Genomic DNA, 22193 nt, shown 5'->3' with positions numbered 1-22193 from the left:
AAATCCAAGATGGCCGTCACAGCCGCCATCTTGAAAACACATTTTGAACTTCTTCTCAAGTTCTACCGGTGCGATTTGGCTGAAACTTGCATGAAATGATCCTGACATGGTCCCGACAAAGTGTTGTTATTTTCGGGCCGATCCGAAATCCAAGATGGCCGCCACAGCCGCCATCTTGAAAACACATTTTGAACTTCTTCTCAAGTTCTACCAGTGCGATTTGGCTGAAACTTGCATGAAATGATCCTGACATGGTCCCGACAAAAGTGTTGTTATTTTTCAGGTCGATTCGAAATCCAAGATGGCCGCCACAGCCGCCATCTTGAAAACACATTTTGAACTTCTTCTCAAGTTCTACCGGTGCGATTTGGCTGAAACTTGCATGAAATGATCCTGACATGGTCCCCGACAAAGTGTTGGTTATTTTTCGGGTCGATCCGAAATCCAAGATGGCCGCCACAGCCGCCATCTTGAAAAAACATTTTGAACTTCTTCTTAAGTTCTACCAGTGCGATTTGGCTGAAACTTGCATGAAATGATCCTGACATGGTCCCGACAAAGTGTTGTTATTTTTTGGGTCGATCCGAAATCCAAGATGGCCGTCACAGCCGCCATCTTGAAAACACATTTTGAACTTCTTCTCAAGTTCTACCGGTGCGATTTGGCTGAAACTTGCATGAAATGATCCTGACATGGTCTTCCCGACAAAGTGTTGTTATTTTTCGGGTCGATCCGAAATGCAAGATGGCCGCCACAGCCGCTATCTTGAAAACACATTTTAAACTTCTTCTCAAGTTCTACCGGTGCGATTTGGCTGAAACTTGCATGAAATGATCCTGACATGGTCCCGACAAAGTGTTTGCTATTTTTTGGGTCGATCCGAAATCCAAGATGGCTGCCACAGCCGCCATCTTGAAAAACACATTTTGAACTTCTTCTCAAGTTCTACGGTGCGATTTGGCTGAAACTTGCATGAAATGATCCTGACATGGTCCCGACAAAAGTGTTGTTATTTTTCGGGTCGATCCGAAATCCAAGATGGCCGCCACAGCCGCTATCTTGAAAACACATTTTGAACTTCTTCTCAAGTTCTACCGGTGCGATTTGGCTGAAACTTGCATGAAATAATCCTGACATGGTCCCGACAAAGTGTTATTTTTTAGGTCGATCCGAAATCCAAGATGGCCGCTGCAGCCGCCATCTTGAAAACACATTTTGAACTTCTCAAGTTCTACTGATGCGATTTGGCTGAAACTTGCATGAAATGATCCCGACATGTTCGCGACAAAGTGTTGTTATTTTTTGGGTCAATCCAAAATCGAAGATGGCTACAATGACACTATATCTAATTAATTTCCTATATGTTTAAGGCCCTTGGGCCTCTTGTTTGAAATAAAATTTGTTGAAAGAAATTGAAAATGATCCTGACATGGTCCTGACAAAGTGACACCATATATAATTAATTTAACTATTGCCAAGGTAGTCAGATGACCGTTAAGGCCCTTTGGGCCTCTTGTTATAATACAGTCATTTATTTTTTTATGCAAGACTCGTTAAATGATTGGACGGAACCAAGAATCACGTGATGACACTCACATTTGAAAGGGAGACAACAAACTTTATTAATGAACAATATTGTTTAAATGTCGAGAAAGTTGAATATTTTGTTAGAGTTTCCCCCCTTCCGCCAGCTGAAAGTTGAAGCCGCTGTAAAAAAATCAAGTTTAACTAGGGGCCTCTCCCACGGTTTATTTTCACTATGCTATGCACAGGCGTTTGGCTCTATAGACATTTTTAATGTGTCAGTATTACATATATAGAGAGAAAAGTATTTATAGAGCCAAATGCCTGTGCATTACACTTACCTTTATATGATAAAAGTAGTTTTTGTGCTAACAGCTGTGGGTTTCTAACGATTCTATGATTCATGATGCAGTGATATATATATATATGATAAGTGTTAACTCTGTTTTAGTTTTCTCCAGATTCTAGACAGTCCATGAAAGAGACTTAGTGCTCAGATATCCATTTCAAATTCATTGATAATTATGACGCAATTTTTATCACTTTTTTTTAGGTTAATTGATAGATTATGTCAAGAAACTAGTGCTCATTACGTTTTACAAACGGTTAGGTATATAAATGGGATCAACGACTTTATAAACTGGTATAAATCATATTTTATACATATGTATTGTTTTTGTGGATCTATTGAATATCCTGCATCAACGATGTGTATGAGTTTTCAGGAGAGCAAACAGAAAACGGTGAAGTATATAATGACTTTAGAAAAAAATCGTCAGTTCAAGACCAAACCATGGCTTATATCTGAATGAAATCCCATGTGTTTGTTTTTATTAAATGTAAATTACACTTGTTGTATCGGGTTTCAGATTAAAGTTATTATATATTTCTAACAGATATATTAAGACCCAAATGATATGATAAATTCCTGGACAAAAGTGAGATAACTCGTATTTACAATTTCATGGGTTATTGCCCTTTTTGTGTTGGACCGCAGAGATCCAAAGGTTCCGGGACGCCTGCAAGGTTTGCTAGTGATATCATAACACATGCCTGGTCTTCTAAAAGTCTTATTTCTCTATATGCAATGTAAATGAAGACACTCACGGACTTCATAACCGAAAATTATTAACATGTTATGGATAATGCACAACTCCTTCACCGTCGCTACAATACGCTTCAGCTACACTAGTTGGTACTGTCATACGTATCGGAAAAGTAGTGCAAACTCAATGAGACTTAAATGACAATTCAAATAAAAATTTATTCAATCCGTCAAGTACTAAAAACTCCAGAATTTAAATCATTTGCTTACGTATATCTATGATAAAAATACCTAGTGAAAGTTGGCCATTGACGGCACAGTTTTGTATCTTGGTGGTTTGCCAAGCTCTTTTGAACAAAATCTTTTATTCCTGGTCTCGTGGAAAAATAATATTCATGAGATTCATTTTTGGCGTTTAACCCAAGTGATACCGTTAAATAGATCATACTTATCGCGTTGGCATCATATCAACTAAACTACAAGATTAGATCTACGGTTCGCTAAATTAGTAATGTTGTAACAAGGGTCTCCTGGAACACATTACAGTGACAATGGGGATGTTATAAAAGACCGAGATCTCGCGTTCCAATCCAGAAGGATGTATGTATCCATACCCATCCGAGGCTCTTCCTATATGCATTAGATCTATGTAGCCCCTGGGTAATAATCGAGTTGTTATCAAACGATTACGTAATTTGCTATAAAAGTTTCAAAAATGATTGAAATAGACTTTGAATCGTCAAAATATATCTTACCTATGCAACAAGTTTGTAGTTCACGGTTCATCGACCACGTTACGTTTGATGTAGCCAACGAGAATAAGGGCGAACAACACTAATCCTTAAGTGTGTTTTTTTTTCATGGAGACGTCCTACACATTTCCAAACCTGGTTTGGTGATGATGCTACATTAATATACATTAATTAATCCAAGATTACATGATGCACACAGCTCTGTTTTAGATAGAAGTCACTCATATCAAACATCACAATTTAGCAGAAAATATCACGTGGTAAAAACATTAGAGCAGAAAAGCATTTAAAATACAAAACACTACCAAAATTACTTCCTTGATCTTCATTCAAGCGTAACACAAATGTCGCCATACATTTTGGTTATCCTGCTCCAGATCTAAAGGCGCTATTTAGCTACACATCTATTTTAAGCTATGAATGGTTGTTATACCTGGTATATACATTATGTTTATAATATAGTTTGGTCTAGGATGCCTATATGCCGTCGATTGCAAGGAAAAGTTATAAATGGTAAAATTCATATGTAACGAGCACCAGATCATTTACTTCTTGATGACTCAAAAGGTATATGTGTTGTGATTGATCTTCAATCTCTTTACTTACAAAAAACGCAATGAACCACTCATTTCTCTTATACTGGTAGGAAATAGGACAAACTGAATGAAATATTGCGCCCTTCCGTGACACGGTAAAAATCACGTGATATAATTTGATAACATACAATATCTCGGAAGAAAGACACATACCGGTAGTTGCATGGATATAATATATTCAAATCAACCCTTATATCATACATTTGTGTCTTTTGGTATTTATACCACTGTATGATACATAATTCTATCTTTGTTATCATGCACTTCGAAAAATGCGTATTAAAAACAAAACGTAGGCCTACCCATTGAACAATTTATTTGTATAGACATCGCGATTCGACTCGTTTATGTAGTTTTTCATTAGATGTGACGCCCCATGTCAATGTTCTTTTGGCCTCATGGACAATGAAAAACGCAAGTCTGATATCGTATAGGGATGCAACGTGGAAAACCAAGACAAACTTATATCCATGTACGATCCTACGTGCATTCGAGATGAAAGCGCAACAGGCCAAAATCAAACGCTAACCACAATATAAACTGAAATTTGGATTTCCTCTTGTGCACGTGCGGTTGATTGTTTGTTGTTTGTTTGATTAATTAACGTCCTATTAACAGCTATGGTCATGTAAGGACGGCCTCCCATGTATGCGGTGTGTTGCGTGTATGTTGTGCGAGGTGCGTGTTTTTTGGGAGGCTGCGGATAAATTCATGTTATGTCTTCTTGTATAGTGGAACTATTGCCCTTTTTATAGTGCTCGTATCACTGAAGCATTGCGCCGAAGACACCAAGCAACACACCCCACCCGGTCACATTATACTGACAAAGGTGCGAACCAGTCGTCCCACTCCCCGTTTGCTGAGCGCTAAGCAGGAGCAGAAACTACACTTTTATAGACTTTGGTGTGTCTCGGCCAGGGGACAGAACCAGAGCCTTCCTCACAGGGGCAAAAACGCTCAACGCAAGGCCAAAAGTGAGGCGGTGCCAAGGAAGGCATTAGGAAAGATAAAGTCAGTTAGAAGAAGAAAGAAAAGATAAGATCCTAAATTTAGTCGCCCTTTTACGATCATGCAATAGGGGCCTGTAGCAGGTACAGATTCTCTAACGCCCTACCTGCAGGGGCTCACGTGCGGTTGAGACTTGGATATCATTGATCAACTCTAAACGCAATCCCTCATGCTAGTTTGAACGCTATTGGTCAGACGAAGTCGCAATCCTTCACGCATCCGATTGCTACGTTTGTTTGGACACCCTTGGTCAGTACAAACATGGTCGTGTGGTGTAGTAGTTAAGCCGCTCGCCTTTCACCTAGCCGCGCCGGGGTTCGATCTCCGGCACGGACGTGAAAAGGTTATGGTCACCTGCCCGATTAAAAGTGGGTTTTCTCAAGGAATTCTGGTTTCCTCCCGTACTAAGACCTCTTCGCGCGCTTACATCGGGCCATCGAGATTTTACATCGTGATTTACATAAGTTGTATATAACTCGTTTTTCAATCGATGTAAAATAAATAAAGTTTATATTTTATACAAACATAAACACGATCAATCTCTCCCAGAGTTCACTCCTGAATGAGGGAGTGCAATGACCTGGGAGAGAATGCAGGATGGTTCTGATAAGACTTGAACAGCATCGCTTAAAATTGTATTTCTTGTAATGTTCACTGAAAACGATATGTCGTTTTTTTAACATTTAATATTTGAACATGGTAATGAATCTTGATGATTTAACTCCCAAAAACCATATGTCAGCCTATAAGATAGCCGAAATCTAGAGATCATATATTATCACCGCCATGTTCAGTACCTTCGGGTTTTGTCGGAATTCCGAATCGTACCACGTGACTTATGTCCACACGTCCTGCACGTGGTGATCCAGGTGACTAACGTAAGCGCACGTGTTTGTTTACGTTTTCCTTCTGGCTAGTATGAGCAAATCGTGCTGGTATACATGTATGTTCACAGAGCGAGTATTTGAAACATCTAATTCACAAATTGCCGTAATTCAATAATGTGTGTATCAAATATTGTAATGTGCGAGCATTATTTTCTTTGTAGATCCAGTCTGCTGAGGTCGACCACATGTTTTGTTTACGAAAAATTGTTGATATTTCTCTTGGTTTCACAACTCTCGTGTTACTTCGAGATTGTCGCGACGATGTTGGAAAGAGTTCGGAATGATTCGGCATCTTTCGAGCCTATTTTTTACGTGTACACGTTGAATTTAAAAGATTTTTTTTTACTTTTATGATTAAAATACTTCAAGTACTGCAACTTTATAAAAAGTGGTAAAATTAGAAAGTTTAAACCTCGGACAGACGAAGAAAAATGTGTATAGCACCTATATAGTTTTTACTATGACAAAAAGAGCAAAAGTGACAGACCATATAACTTTAAATACAATTCAAGCACGATCCTTATGTGACTCATTCTGGGCGCAAGAAAAATCAAAGGTTTGGATGCCGTTGGTTTTGATAAGGTGCAATTCAGATGCGTTTGATGTACAACATAACGTAGAGACGTTGTCAAAGACGAATACCATCTTTTATACGGTTACGAATTATTGGCGCTTTGGCCAAAGCAAGTGTCGTCCCTAGATGGTTCAGATCATGGGTACATTGGACAAACGCAAGTGGGATTCCCGTATCCTTCGTGCGTTTGAGGTTTAGACGCTAATTGTCAGATATGTCAGTGTGATCTTAATATATTTTAGGGTGGACACTGTAACGGTCACACCGGGATTCGAACATAGGACAGGCCAGATACTTTACCAATTGAGCTACATAGTCACAGATTGACCCAATCCAAATGCCCATATCATTGGATAAATCCCTATTCCTGGTTTATATGAGCGACCTTTTTAACTTGAATACGACAGCTAGTGCATTCAAGGTAGAATTGGGAGTCATTTGTCAAAGGCAAGCGCGATCCCGACTGGATTCATGGCGATCTGGAGCCATTTGTGAAAAAAACGCAAGCGCCATCCCATTTGCATTTATGGATGTTTTGGACCATTTTTTAAATGCAAGCGGGATCTTGAATGGATTCTTCGAGGTTTGGGCCATTTGTTGAACCCAAGTGCGATCCCCATTGCATTTATGCCATAAATGCAATCTCCATAAAATTTTATTGAACTTTGGAGCCATTTTTAAAACGCAAGCGGGAACTCGAAAGCATTCAAGGAAAACTGTGGTCATTTGTTAAACACAAGCGCGATCCCGAATGCATGCATGGATATTAAGAGCAATTTGTTAAATGCAAGCGCAGTACCCATTGCATTCGTGGATAATTGGAGCCATTTCGTAAAAGCAAGCGCCATTAACCAATGCATTCATGGAGATTTTGAGCCATTTGTGAAAGAAGCGCAACCCGCAACGATTTCGTGGTGATTTTGAGCAATTTGTGAAACGCAAGCGCGATCTCCAATGCATCCATGGATATTTGGAGACATTAGTTAAATGCTGGCGCAATACCCATTGCATTGGTAGATATTTGGAGCTATTTGTAAAAAAACCGTAAGTGCGATCAACATTACATTTATGGAGATTTGGAGCCATTTGTGAAATGCAAGCCGGATCCCCAATGCATTCATGGAGATTTGGAGCTATTTGTAAACGCAAGCGAAGTACCCAATGTATTTACGGAGATTTGGAGTCATATGTGAAACGCAAATACGATCTCTAATGCTTTCATGGGGATTTGGACCCATTTATAAGACACAAGAGCGACCCCCATACATCATTGAGATTTGGAGCTACATTTGATAGCGATCTTTAATGTATTCATGGATATTTGGAGCCATTTGTTGAACGCAAGCACGACCCCCAGTGCATTTTTGGAAATTTGGAGCCATTTGTTAAACGCAAGCTGGATCCCCAGTGCATTCATTGAAATTGTGAGCCATTAGTTATACGCAAGCGGGATCCCCAGTGCATTCATGGATATTTCGGGCCATTTGATGCATTTATGGAGGTTTGGAGTCATTTGTTAAACGAAAGCGCCACCTCATCCTCGATACACCAGGGGTTCCGATCACACATGATCTGTCCCTGGACTATCTCATAGTCAAACTGAAAGAAGCTCAGGGGAACAAATCGGAACCAATCACAGTCCTGCAACATTTTTCTTTTTTTTTAAGACTACAGAGAGAGTGACGCCCACTTCAAAGGTATACGGGTCTATTGATGTACATCAAATGAATGATTTGAGATAGGACAGGGGTGAAGAGATTGTAAGTGATCGGAACCCCTGTAGTATCGAGGATGGCGCGGCCTTCAATGCATTTATAGATATTTGGAGACATCTGTTAAACGCAAGCGCGATCCACAATGCTTTCTTGGAGATTTTGAGACATTTGTCAAACGCAAGCGCGATACCCAATGTATTCATTGAGATTTGCAACTAAATTTGATATTGTTAAACGCAAGTGCGATCCCTATGCATTCATGAAGATTTGGGGTCACTTGTCAAATACAAGCGCAATACAATTGGATAAAGCAGGCGCAATCAATCCCTGTTATGTTCATTTATTTGTTTGAACGTTGTTGTTGTTGAAATACGATCCGACGTAATGATGGAGTTTGGCAATCGTGACATCTCGTAATAATTTCGGTCAATCTTCGGAAATATATCACCTCGAGTGCATTCATGGAGGGGAACGTGGTATGATCACGTGGTGTGTGCGTTTGGACGTCATTGATCAAACCCAAGCGGGTTTTTTCTTGCGATGTATATTTGGTTGTGATTAATCAAACGCGTGATAAAACGAAAACATGAGTGTTTCTTATGCATTTTCGGATTCAATGCAATTAAAATTAAGTGCAAGCGGGACTCATCAAACGATGGATGCATGACGATTATTTATTAGCTATTTAGTCTTGGACACCAATTGTCAAACTCCAGCATAGTCCTTAACACGTTTGAGGTTTTATTCAGACTCCCTGATTGTTAGATGTTTTGATACAATAGCCAATTAAACAGGTGCGCGTTTGGATCCATAATTCGCTACGTGCGCGTTTGGACGTTTCGACTCGACGAATGCTTTTTATGTTGTGATTTGTTAAAGACAAACATAGGCACACGGTCCCACCGTGGATTTGAGGTTGACCTGATACAGATGAAATGTATTCACTTGATTTATATATGTGGCAACAGATTATATTCGTTCTATTTAACTTATATTGCACATTTACATTTATGTATGCGAGAACTCGAATGTTTATATGTTTCTTCTGATCAATGCGACAGTCGATATACAACTTTCGTCTCGTCTCACTCTGATACACACTGACAAAGCATCTCCATATATATAATACTGAAATTGATTATGATATTGACCTGAATTTTACCTGAATGGACATGAAACTATAATACCTGTGTATTGGTACTACGTGAGCGATTGCGACGGCGAAACTGTAATATATTGCGCAACATCTACCATTATTGTCTTTGTTGACAGAGGTAATGCATGATGTGTATATGTCTAGTTTATCTGCGGATGTAATGCGACACCTCCATATATTGTCACGTCGTATTCTTTCCGCTGCACGCGCAACGTAAACAGAGAGCGCAATTTTCAAGTCATCCGTGAAGATGCGTCAGAAATATTAATTGTCGCTTTATTTCCCATGAACAGAATCGCACTAGAAAAAGAAACACTTGCTCAGATGAAATAGATATACATGTATACATATGCATATATATTATAATACGTTCGTTGTGTGCATTAACAGTTGTTTACCGTTTGTAAATATATATAATTTCCACATACTGTTCGTGTTGCGAAATCGATGCTATTCAAAATCATTTGATTTACGATCCGTTTTAAAGTCGCCTAAATATACGTGACATTATGCAATATAAAACCAAGCTCCCTGAATAAAGTGCCTGGTCTAACCTTTTTTGTGGAATCCGTGTTGTGTGCATAATACATGGATCATACGTGTATACGTACACGTACGTATATACTATACATGTGTGCGCAACTGAGTTGTATATGGGTGTCCGTGCCAGTGATGCATGGTCACCATCTATAATATATATAGCTGATACTAGGCCTATAGACCATAACGACTAGGCCTAAAACAGCCCGTCCTCTAGCTAGATTGCGCCCAGAATGAAACGCGTACAAATACTGCTCATATCTGTGTAACCGTATAATTTCTAGTTGACGCTCTTACAGAGCGCGACACAACATGACATAGTGTCGACTCTATATATGTGTAGCTATTTTAGGATACATGCCCGGGCTTTTTATACAATTATAATCAAAACGTCCGTTCAAGTGATATAAAATCCAAACGACACACTATTGAAATAGCTACAGGTCACTAAACCAAAAATACTGCACACAACACACCTTTCAGTAGACTGGGTATACTTTCAATTTAGAAATAAGCCACGCCTACTTCACAGTTTTAAGTCATGGGCTTTCTAAGGGGAATTTAAAGTTAGGCCATATCTAGGCATTTGCACGTTTTTTTCCCGTAACAGATAATTCTTCGTGTTAATTAACCAAATATACTAATTATTATAAATTTAGAATGTGTATAGAAATATGAACCAGACGTCACTGAGCTTTTTCCGCAAAATAAAAATCGATTTTTGCGCTTTATATTATTGAAAACCTGTAGGTCATGTCTATGAGAAATCCCGTTGCAGGCCTCATAGTATCCCAAAATTCCTTGTTCTTTTATTTGTACGCATGCGCACGATGGAAGTTCAGGCGAAGAAAGACACCGATCACTTTGAAAACATTGATATAAACGCCGATAAATCGACGGAAAAGGAATCTGAAGAAAAGATGACGTCAGTTAAAGACCGGGACGCGATTTTGCAAATAATAGATCAGCTGCGGATGCGAAAAGCACGACCAGATTTGAATCGAATCTGCCACATGGCTTCACGCAGATATGGCACTAAACACTTGGATACGGAAGCTCAGTTGGAGAAGCTCGTCGATTTGGGTATTGTTGTTAAAGTAGATTATAAAAGAAATATAAGTTACAGGAATGCTTCTAAATGGAAAAAGAAACCGTTTGGAAGGAAACTTCTTAATTCCAATTGTACGAACAAGAACATTCGCTTGGCGATCAAAGCTTTACTTGAAGTGGGGAGCGAAGAGGTCGGTGCGTCAGCGAAAGACATCGAGAAATGGCTGGCGGCCGAAACGGAGTGCCGTCTGAATAAAAATCAACTTCTCATTGCGATTGGGAGGGAAATTGATAACGGAGGATTGAAAGTATTATCGAATGGAAACTATGTGATAAGTAAGGAAGGTGAAATCAAGCCCAAAGCCGCACCACGCAAAAAGCAGCAAGTTGCGACAGGGACCTCAAAGTCCGACAAAGCTGAGAAAACGGAGACTGCGAATCCTGTCACAAGTCCGAAATTCAAACGCGGACGTCCCCCGTCTAAACGCAAGGTTCATATTTCATGCTAATATGAACATTTTTTATATGTTCAATATGATTTAACAATTTTTGTAAATCATAATTAAACAGAACTAATGTTTCAAAGTATCCAGTTAGTTTTATATGCATGCAAATATTATGCATAATTTCTGACGTCATTAATTGATTGGATTAACTTTATTAAAAAAAGTCACACGCTTTTACTTGTATAAAGAAAACATACCATATTTGATCACAAATGTTAATCTAACGTTTCAATATGAAATAGGATTAATTTATTGAGTTCATGTTAATTAGGTTTAGTAATATTTGTTTATTATTATTTTATTAAAAGAAAGAGAAATTGAACGAACTAAGAAATGTTTATTACTCTTTGGCTTATTTTTTGTCTGTCGAGACATTGTAGTGTTTATTTTGCTTGTGCTGTACAAATTAAACAAGCAGTAGGCCTATATGTTTTAATTGTGCAGAGAATATTTGTTAAAGATGCTCCAACGCCGACAGCATATAGATAATATTCATAATTTGAACAACAATTAGCGTTTAAACGTGTATATATATGTCTGATTAAAGGAAAAAATATTATGAAATGATTTATTTTGCCTTTTGTGCATGCGCAATCAGTATTTCATTCCATCTAGGATATAGTGACACAGATTTTTTTCGGGATGCAATTAATTATTTTTTTATATCTAAAACTTAAACTGAAATTAGAAGCACATACTTTTCCATAGTAACTTTTGTAACTGAGAAATATACCAAATTGTCTGCTCCTGTTTTTTATAGTGAAAAAATATCATTTGTCAGCGATAGAGCATCTTTAAACCATATTAAAAAGACTTCTTATAACCATCTATATTGCAATCTGCAAATAATTTGTTCTGTATGCAATTATTCTGTAATTAAAGATATAAGCAAGCAACATTAACTTGTACATAAATCTATTTGTTATTGCTGCCTGGTCACTACCAAAATATATATAGGTTTTTTTTAAATTTTATTCTATGTACATTTATATAACATATAAGAAAGTTACCTGTTCATGCAGGGACAGGTATAGATTATCACATGTTTGTGAACGTAATTTTCATATTTTTCAGAAAAATCAGCTAAATTTTTGCACACATATAACATACATATACCTACCATCAAGGAAAGATAACTCTGTAATATGCAAAAGTAGAAGTCATTATCAAGTATGAAGTTGCTTTTAATGATGTCCTGATTTGATGTTTCAGAAGTTCAGAAAGACTCATGGACCAGATTTCGAGACGCAATCTGTTAAGAAGAAAAACAGTTCTGATGACGAGGAAGCGTCTATATGTGACTACTGTCTGAAGGCCACAAGCAGTGCTTCCTTCTCGGAGGGGCTACTGACATGTAAAGAGTGCAAAGCAACTGGTAATTTTAGCTTCTCATGTTAATGCACTATTCAGCTGACCTGTACATTGATGTCAGTATCTTCAATATATATTGGTGTTGGAACAATATCGCATTATATTCAATAACAAACTGATTAATGTTATTTTGGATTATGAAATGGTATGTACTTAATTGATAAAGGGAAGACAACTCAAATACATGTACTGATGTCTGAACTGAAACAATGATGTAAAATCCTTGGTTTTTTCCTTGTATATTACATATTGCAACATACTACCAAACAATATCTTTTCTTTATAATTCTAATGTTTCATCTTTCTGGAACTTATCCAGGTCAGTAAATGTATTTGCAAATTAAATAATCCATAATTTCTCCCCTACCAGTTATGAACCAGTCTGAAAATTAAAGAGAACTCTTTGTGGAAATAATATATCTTCGTATGTTATAGCTCACCCTTCCTGTATGGGGTACTGTGAAAGTTTGGCCCGGCGTGCTCTGAGATCTCCCTGGCAATGTATTGACTGTAAAACCTGTTTTGTCTGTGAGGATTCAGGTGACCCGGTAAGTGATAAGGAACCAATCACAAGTCATATGAGATATGTAGTTGATATTTTAGCTAAAAACCCGTGCCTAAGGGAGACAATATTGAATACTATATTCGTATGTTACATAAGATATTGAGAATAAGAGCAAGAAAAAATGGGAATCTTAAATGGATATATCAAGTGGAAAGGGATATCTCAACCCAAGTGGCAGACTTTGGCTTGTCAACCTAAAGCTTGCCATCCAAAATCTTTCATGATGGTTGAGATATCCAGGGATCAATCTATGTTTTGGGGGGAAACTATCCTTTTTCAAAATAGGGGAAAGTTTGGCGAAATATAGGGGGGGGGGGATCATGGAATTTCAGTTGCTTCCCAGCATTTGTATTGCACGATTATCACAGGAACATCATTATGCGTCAAAATTGGTGACTTCCACAGCAATGTACTATAACAGTTACACTGCATGTATTGATGATGTGTGTGATGTGTGTTTCACTCCCGTGTGAGATAAAGTTATCTTTTCCCTAGTAACACGGCATATCCCTGTGAAATATTGGAGAAAATTACATTCCAATTTGCTCTCATATTGTTATTTTGTTAATGTTTCAATAATATTGATTTTAATTTACTTTACATTCCTAATATTTGATTTCAGGAAATGATGTTGTTTTGTGATGCCTGTGACAAGGGTTACCACATGAACTGCCACAACCCTCCATTAGAGAAAAAGCCTCAGGGTAAATTTTATGAAAAATTGTTTATAAATGTCCAAAAATCAAGTATGAAATTAAAGCTTTCTAAATGCAAAATATTCAGAATTTCTTTATAAGTTATATTTAAAGAATTTGTTGACCAGTTAAAAGCAAAAGTATTCACTTGTGTTTATATCATAAAACCAATTGGACGTCAAGCTTTTTGCATAATAGCTCAGGTTCTTAAACTGATATACAATAAATTCTGTTTGAATGTCTTTCTATTCCAGGTAACTGGGTCTGTAGCAAATGTGAACTTGAAAAAAACCATGGAGACGTCTTCCGAAGAGGACATGCAAGACTCTGTTATGGATGACAGTCAAGTTACTGGTAAATAAATGAAGATTGCATATCTAGTGTTTAAGATGATTTTGAGTTCATTTTAAGAATTTGGACATTTTAGTAAAATGCAGAAATCTAGTTATTGATGTCCATACATCTGCTTTCAAATTTGTTAAAAAATTAAACATTTTTTTTCCATTTTATAAAACCTGAATGAAATGCCATATTTGCATATTGCAGAGTTATCTGCCCTTGTGAGTAAGATTGATTGTGACATAATGTGTTTGCGGGCGTAATGTTATAATTCAATGCAAGGTTTGCTCACAAAATAGTGCCGTCACAATGGATACCTACCCGCAAGGGAGGCAACTCTGTAATATGTTAAGGTTGAATACAAGTCCAAATATTTGTATATCGACCTAAAATTGTTTTCTATGGCAATATTAACCCTAGTCTTATGTTTGGTTGTAATAGACGGGGGAGGGTGCTTCATGTCTGCCGACGCCCTGTGATTCCCCAGCCTCCCGAGGATGAAGAAGAAGAGGAGGAAAAGTAAGGGGGAATAACTCCACTAAAGCCCATAGCAGTCTTTGTTAAAAAACCATGTTCGATCAAAGGGAAAAAAAATTTTTGAGCAGTCGATTAAAATGTTTTCAATGGCTTAAGTAGTATAGGGCGGAAAAATCTTGTTGTAAATTCTGTGTTCAATACATGTACATCAATATGCGTGACACTTGATAACAAACATATTTGATGGTATGTCTGTTTTACATTGTACTACTATACTTTTCACAACAACAAAGTGCATTTTCTGTTTCTCATTAGTGTAGCAAAGTTTGTAAATACATGAATGATTTTTGCCTTTACTCATCGTTCAAAATTAATTTTGCATCAAAATTTGTTTTATTTACTAGGGTTGAGCCACCTCCAAGAAAGCGTAAAGCAACAGAAGGAAGGAAGAAATCGGTGGATGTAGATGGAAAGAAGGGTGATAAAAGTGACAAAATATCCACCATTATTGAGAATGGCCAGTATCCAGATGCCTCCAAATGGAAAGTGGAGGATGTTGTACGCTTCTTTGTAAATGTAGGATTTACGGAACAGGCAGAGGCCCTTAAAGAACAGGTATCTTAATAGGATTTACATACAAAGAGTAAATGAGGTTGTATTAAAACTAAACTGCACATAAACAATAAAAAAAAATTCTTAGTCCTTAGGAAACACTTAGAAGGAAAAATAAAATTGAATTTTATTAAATTTGAAGGCTAGTATTCTGTCAAAGTTTGAAGATGGACTGTATGTTAAATTTTTTTCACTGAACTTCCGAAATTTTTAAACGTTTATAAACTAAGTTACACTTTTAACTTGTTTGACAGGAGATTGACGGACAGTCACTGCTGTTGATGAAGAGAAGCGATGTACTAACAGGGCTGTCAATCAAGTTAGGCCCCGCCCTGAAGATGTATCAACACGTGATGAAACTACAGACCACCGGGTATGACTTTGAGGATAGTTGACCCTTAATTCTCTTACTAGTTCAAACTTTTATCTCTTTTTAATATTCATATATGATTTATTCTTTTTTTTTAAGCAATAGCTATGACCAATGTTCTTGTAGCATCTTTTTTTTACCGGTGAAAGGTCCATGCAATGTAAACCTGCCATGCTCAATTGTTTGCAAGTGATACCATTACATAATGCAAAAGTCATTGTGTTACATAATTTTTGAATGCAAGAATTTTCTGAATGAAATATTGTCATGAATGGATGTAGCATTTGTTTTGGGCTCTTTCTTTATAATCAAGAGTTGACAAAGGTAAAATCTTCTAGAAGGATTGAACGAGTTGTATAATTTTGATGAACTGTTGTAATGTTTCAAAGAAGTAACACCATGACACTATTATCATTGATTACTAGCTGTATAACCGCTCCATTTAAATATCAATAATGAAGCCTAAGAAATAAAAACGTAAAATAATTTGAAAATAATACTTTGTGTTAGTTAAAGATGCTCCACCGCCGACAGAACATAAATGATATTCATAATTTGAACAATAATTGGTGTTTAATCATGTAAATATATGTCTAATTCATACAAAAATAATACAAAACAATTTATTTTGCCTTTGGTGCATGCCCAATCAGTACTTCATTCCATATAGGATATAGTGTCATGGAATTTTTTCGGGATGCAATTAATTATTTTTTATATTTTTAAACTTGAAGTAAAATTAGAAGCTCAAACTTTTCAATGGTGGTAATAGTTTAAAGTAATTAACTTTTGTATCTGAAGAAAAAAACTAAATTGTCTGCTCCTGTTTTTTGATAGTAAAACAATACCATTTGTCAGCAGTGAAGCATCTTAAATGATGGAATCATGATAGAAAAGAAATTGAAATAGAGACCGCAGTATTAAACAGAAAGAAGATATTATTCTTTTATTTGCGATAATAAGATTTTAATTAATATATTGTGCTTACACCTGAAATAAATTAGTGATAAATATGATTTCCATTAATATTGCTAATGAAATGCATACCTTGTAATGATTATGACAGTCTCGTTTGACTGTATATTGTTGTTGTGCGGTGATAAAGGCAATATATATATACACAAGATGTATATATCTTTGTATTGATTCTTAAGTATGACCCTATTCCAGGATTTAATTTCATTCATTAAATTTTAATATGATTGTGTGTTCCATTCCTAAGTGCAGCCAGTACTCCACAAATTAATACTTCTTACAATTTGTTTTTGTTTTATTATAATAACTTGTAATTCATTTTACAATAATGGTATTTTCCAACTACATAATGATATGAAATTTGTATAGTACATGAATTTGATACTTAATTAAAAAGTATGTGGATTTCACAACACATATTCTTAAAAGTTAGCAGTTAGATTTAAAAAAAAAAAAAAAAAAAAAACAAACAACTTATAGCTTTCTTGAATCACAATTTGAAATTTTAAAAACAAAATATGCCCTGTATCCAAATCATGCCAATGAAATCATGTCTCTTATATATAATAAGGTGTTGCTTGATTTATAATGAGATATAATGAAATAAACTTTTTTATATATTGTGCTGTTTCCTGACAGTTAAATCATAGGTTGTCACTTCATGTTAATTTTTTGTGTTACAAACACGTCATGATATTTTATGGTTAATTTAAAATATATAAATACATAAATGAAATGTACAGGTATTGTACTCAGAAAGGTATTTATTAGAATAACAGTTAATGACTTACCTCCCTTTGTAGTGGGAAGTACAATATATATATATATATATATATACGACTGTAGAAATGATTACTACTGGGAAGAGTCTTAATCTGTTTGATGTTAAAGATATTTGTTTATGTTCATGATATAGTACACTTGTACCAGTATTTAGTAAATTTGCTCATTTTATTTATTCATGTAAGTTGTAGAGATGAAGAGAAGCATTGATAGGTGGTGTGGGTGTGTTGAGTGGGTAGACTTTTGTATGACTTCAGTGGTTGTATTACTAAAAAATACATAGGTACATGAAATTCAGAGATTTTGAGATCCAAAACGATGTGGTTAAGTACAATTTAGCGTTGATTAGTCCAACGTTTTGGTGATTATGAAGTCAAAAGAATCACGTCAAAAGATGTCACAATCACTAGGTGGGGATTATAGACAGTAAATTGTCTTATTCACATTGTTTTGGGATCTTAAAATTGCTGTATTCTAGACATTTTATGATCATTATTTTATGTTAATGAAGTCCATCAGAATGTGGATGCTTCTTTATTTGAATCTTGTGTGTCCTCAATAATTCAACTTGATAGTTGCTGTTTTGCTTTTTGTATAAACTGATGGAAGCTAAGAGAGCAAAGCATCAATGATGGGGGTCAGTTGCAATGTTGAAGATTGATCATCAGTTTTACATTTGCCCATTGCACTTTTCAAAAACACATTTAGTTCATGAGCAGCCATGCTTACTAGTCACTCTCATCAAAACATATGATCAAATCATATTTGTTGAACAGTATCAATACTAAGAGATTAATAGATAAGAAATTTGAATTTCATTTCTATTTTACTGCCTATTGATCATGAAAAGTGGACAATACTTAAGTTGAAGTTGATTTATATATATAATCAGAACACAGAATATTTATCAGGATATCTATAATCCCGAAAATCTATCAAAAGTCCAAATATATCGTAACGCAATGTATCTGAGAATCTCTAATATTTGGTAAAAAACAACATTCTATTCTGTAATACATAGTTGTAAATGAAAACCATGAGGTTGTCAGCATGTGCATATCACAGAGTTATCTGTCCTTGTGGGGTAGGTGTTAATTATGACGTCCTGTATATGCCAGCGTAACATCATATTATTCAGAGATAACTGAATTTCACTCGCAAAATAATGACACCACAATAAATGCTTACCCAGAAGGGAGGTAACTTTGTAATAGCTGGCCAAGACGGAATAGTAAATGTTTTATATCAATAATCGGTAAAAAATGTACTGTAACAAACATTTTGTTTATGATTTCATCATTTAAATTGCATCGATGAGTATCAAGGTTATTTAACTATTGCTAGTGTGCTTGAGTTTTGAATCATTTCTTGGAAAATTCATTTGCTTCTTCGTGCGCTGTACTTTGTAATATTTACAATTCAACTTCATTGTAATAGTTGCATTATAATATTTACAATTCAGCTGTTACATTTATTAGACCCACATTAATTTCAGTATGCAAAAATATTAATTAAAAAGCTGGTTATACTCAAGGAATAGAACAATCTCCCTCAATTCAAATGCATCCTAATGTGTAATGTTAAAAGGCTTCCCTTTTTTATGTATATTTAACTAGATGTACTTTCTCTTCAATTTGAAAAAATTCAAATGCATGTATCATTAGATGTGGCTGAAAAGAATAAGTTTTGTTCATTGATTGGAGTGAGTAGTTGAGTGTGGCGTTGTTGCAGTATAGTAACGTAATTAATGCAGAGACGTAATTGTATGTAGACGTAATTGGATGAAAAATGGTAACGTAATTATATGCAGACGTAATTGTATGCGAAGGTTATTCTGGTTCTTAATTTTGATCTCAATGATGTGTTCAGCTAATGGTTAGATGATTAATGTCAATTTTAATGTGTATTGTCAGTTGTTTTTATATTATTTTTTTTATAATTCAAATATAACAACGAAGATAAATTTTGATTTAAACTGTGTAACCTACCTCTAGGAACTGTAACTGTAAATACAATTGTTTTTATTATGAGCACCATGTATGTAAATTTTTGTTACTAACTAAGAATTTGAGTAAATTACTTATCACATGTTGTAACAGGAAAACACTAATGTATTACAAATTAGAATCTTTATTGTAGACCTGTAAATTTCAATATATGTGTACTAGTGTGGTAAGATCAGTTACATTGCCAATTTTATTTCTGAAATCACTCGTTAAAATATATTATCTTTGAATATATTATGGTAACTATTTACCCAGAGTGATAATGGGCAATAGCAGAATAATGGAGAACTACTGTATAATTTGTTTATTGAAATTGATCTCATCACAACAACATTTTTGGAGAATTACATATCACATTACGTAATGGATAAACTTTTGTTTGTAATGTCTGAAGGACTATAGTAATATTAATCAAAATATTTATCACTTATACAATAGGAAAATACAAATGTAAGGAAAATGACATCTGCAGTACCAGGTATTTCTCACTCTTGATACTCAAGGGGTTACTATTACTGTTGTTATATCCACCCCCGGACTATTTTGTAGAAAAAAAAAACATTAAAGTATTTCAGAATTAAATCACTGACCAATCACTGGCCTACAGAGAAAAGCCAAACTGCAAAGTCATACACTGTAAAAAGTTATTCATTTCTTTTGATGTACATTAAAGGAACAAGCTACCTGTTGTCGCACACAGAATCTTCAGTTTTGCTACAATGAATTTCAAATGTGGATATTACAACAGTGATAGTAACCATTAGATGTTGATGATGGGCACCTTTCAGATATGACCTTATCTAGAGATCTTCAGTGTGTAGAAATATATAAAAATGTTTAGCATATTTTTCAGTACTCATTTATAGAGAATTATGATGATCGTTTTAAAAAATAAAGTTGATGTAGGTCTGGCGTTGTAAAATATTATATAAAATCTTTAAAAAAACTAAGGTAATTTTCTTTGTAGTAAAAATCACCAAGATAATACGATCGTTTAAAAAGATTTTTTTTTTATTTTTCTGCCAGATGAGGGTTTTTGTTTCGTGACATCAGGAATAAGGTGCAAGTTTTTGTTGGCCGACTTGAAAATGATTTCATTTTTTATAATTCCTTCTAAATCGTAAAATAACAATATCATGCTTTAACAAATTTACACAAACTGAAGAACATTAAACTTCACTTTTGCAGCTGCCTGAGTGATGTCTTTTTGTAGTTGTGCAAAAATAAATCGAGGCTTTCTCAAGACACATCACTGTTTTTATTTATTTTATCAGAAATCTACAAGTAAAAATGCATCAGCAAAATCAAACGAGTGTTGAATCATACGAGTGACAAAACAAGTGTGAAACGTATGATAAATTGTAAAACCATACCAACGTAAACCAGTTGTCTAGATAATTATGCAAGTAAATCGGATAATTTGTAATTGGATTAGATTAATATTAAATTGACAAATGAGAAATATAGGTATCACCAAGTCATACAAGACACTGCACTGTTATTTTCCATTTACTCCTGAAATAAGTATATTTTTTTTACGTGAAGAGTTGGAAAAGGAGCTTCGGGAGAACATCTACAGAAATCGTCCCCAATACTAGATATACACAGAAAAAGAATGATTTCCTGACCTATCCATTTTGTTAATTGTCGAAATATGTTGATATTAGCCACTAAACACTTGAAAAGCTCTGGTAAATCTCTGCTCGTGTAGAAAGATGAATGCATAAATATCAGTTGCAATAGGAATATGATACACTTTGTTAAGACTTTAACGAAAATTCTCGAAAGCCAAGACATGCTGAATTCCTATAAACCTCCTAAAAACCAGGTGATTTGACATGATCAACGTAAGCAAGTTTCAATTCAACCTAATTCAATTCAATATCTGAGTGGTTTTTTTTACCGCAAAATACAAGTTTATGTGACCAAAAAAATGTGGTTAGCTTTGTCAGAAGTGAACCGACTACTTCGATTATTGTCAAAAGGCGAGACAGAAACAACAGATTAAGAAAAAATAAACATGGACGGATATTTCACAACTGATAACAAGTTGGATGGCATACAGCTGAAGAAACAAGAACTTTTCAAGTGTTTACGGTAAACTCCTGACAAGCCAGGTTATTTACAGATATATGGACAGAAATGCTATTCTTACAGTAGTAACGGATACACATGTTCAAAGTTACATATTTATAAACACCACTTAATGAAATATTTGAAATATTCCAAAAATGACCACAACATCCATCATGTGCAAGCAAGACTGTGAAAAGGACAGATGCTCCGATATCCGAATTCATACTCAATATCAGAATAGCTTTGTATATGTATGGAAAAGACATTCAATTATACGGAACGGAAAGCAGTGTAATGCTAAAATGATAGAAAAACAGGACAACCTGCGGAATAAGAAATTTGCGCAGAAAAGAAGACGAAAGAGGATAATGCAGTATAATGAATATGACACCAGGATCTTATGTATTACGTTATTAAATTCACTCTACGTAAAAAGGAAATGTTAGTGATTATTTGAGGCTATTTTTACAGTCCAAGAGTACTAGGCAAAGGCATTTTGCTATTCTGTATTTGCATACTAGAGTTATTATTTTCGCAGCTTAATTAATCAAACCTGATAGCTTTCAATAGA

At 35.4% G+C, this 22193-nt stretch overlaps 4 protein-coding genes across 4 annotated transcripts in view; 3 read left to right on the top strand and 1 right to left on the bottom strand.

Annotated features, from left to right (window-relative positions):
* The window catches only part of LOC138324771 (replication termination factor 2-like), a 63273-nt gene extending 59930 nt beyond the window's left edge, over window positions 1–3343 (bottom strand). The window contains exon 1 of the mRNA XM_069269905.1: window positions 3325–3343. The gene's annotated coding sequence lies outside the window, so the exon portion shown is untranslated. The remainder of the gene's footprint in view (window positions 1–3324) is intronic.
* The window catches only part of LOC138324768 (histone acetyltransferase KAT6B-like), a 50085-nt gene extending 29292 nt beyond the window's left edge, over window positions 1–20793 (top strand). Inside the window, exon 9 of the transcript XR_011208677.1 lies at window positions 17824–20793. The gene's annotated coding sequence lies outside the window, so the exon portion shown is untranslated. The remainder of the gene's footprint in view (window positions 1–17823) is intronic.
* Window positions 10625–14351, top strand: LOC138324769 (histone acetyltransferase KAT6B-like). Its single transcript, XM_069269901.1, has 5 exons — window positions 10625–11338; window positions 12566–12728; window positions 13160–13272; window positions 13912–13993; window positions 14239–14351. The coding sequence occupies exons 1-5, from the start codon at window positions 10628–10630 to the stop codon at window positions 14322–14324; spliced, it is 1155 nt and encodes a 384-aa protein (XP_069126002.1). The 5' UTR covers window positions 10625–10627; the 3' UTR covers window positions 14325–14351.
* LOC138326161 (sterile alpha motif domain-containing protein 13-like) lies at window positions 14748–20793 on the top strand. Its single transcript, XM_069272289.1, has 3 exons — window positions 14748–14842; window positions 15205–15415; window positions 15667–20793. Exons 1-3 carry the CDS (start codon window positions 14748–14750, stop codon window positions 15805–15807), a joined length of 447 nt encoding a protein of 148 aa, XP_069128390.1. The 3' UTR covers window positions 15808–20793.
* Window positions 20794–22193: the final 1400 nt, after the last annotated feature.

The sequence above is a fragment of the Argopecten irradians genome, chromosome 6 (genome assembly GCF_041381155.1).
Source record: "Argopecten irradians isolate NY chromosome 6, Ai_NY, whole genome shotgun sequence".
In the NCBI taxonomy this organism is placed as follows: Eukaryota; Metazoa; Mollusca; class Bivalvia; order Pectinida; family Pectinidae; genus Argopecten; species Argopecten irradians.
The sequence above is the reverse complement of the archived record's forward strand: the minus strand, read 5'-3'. Positions and strand labels throughout refer to the sequence as shown.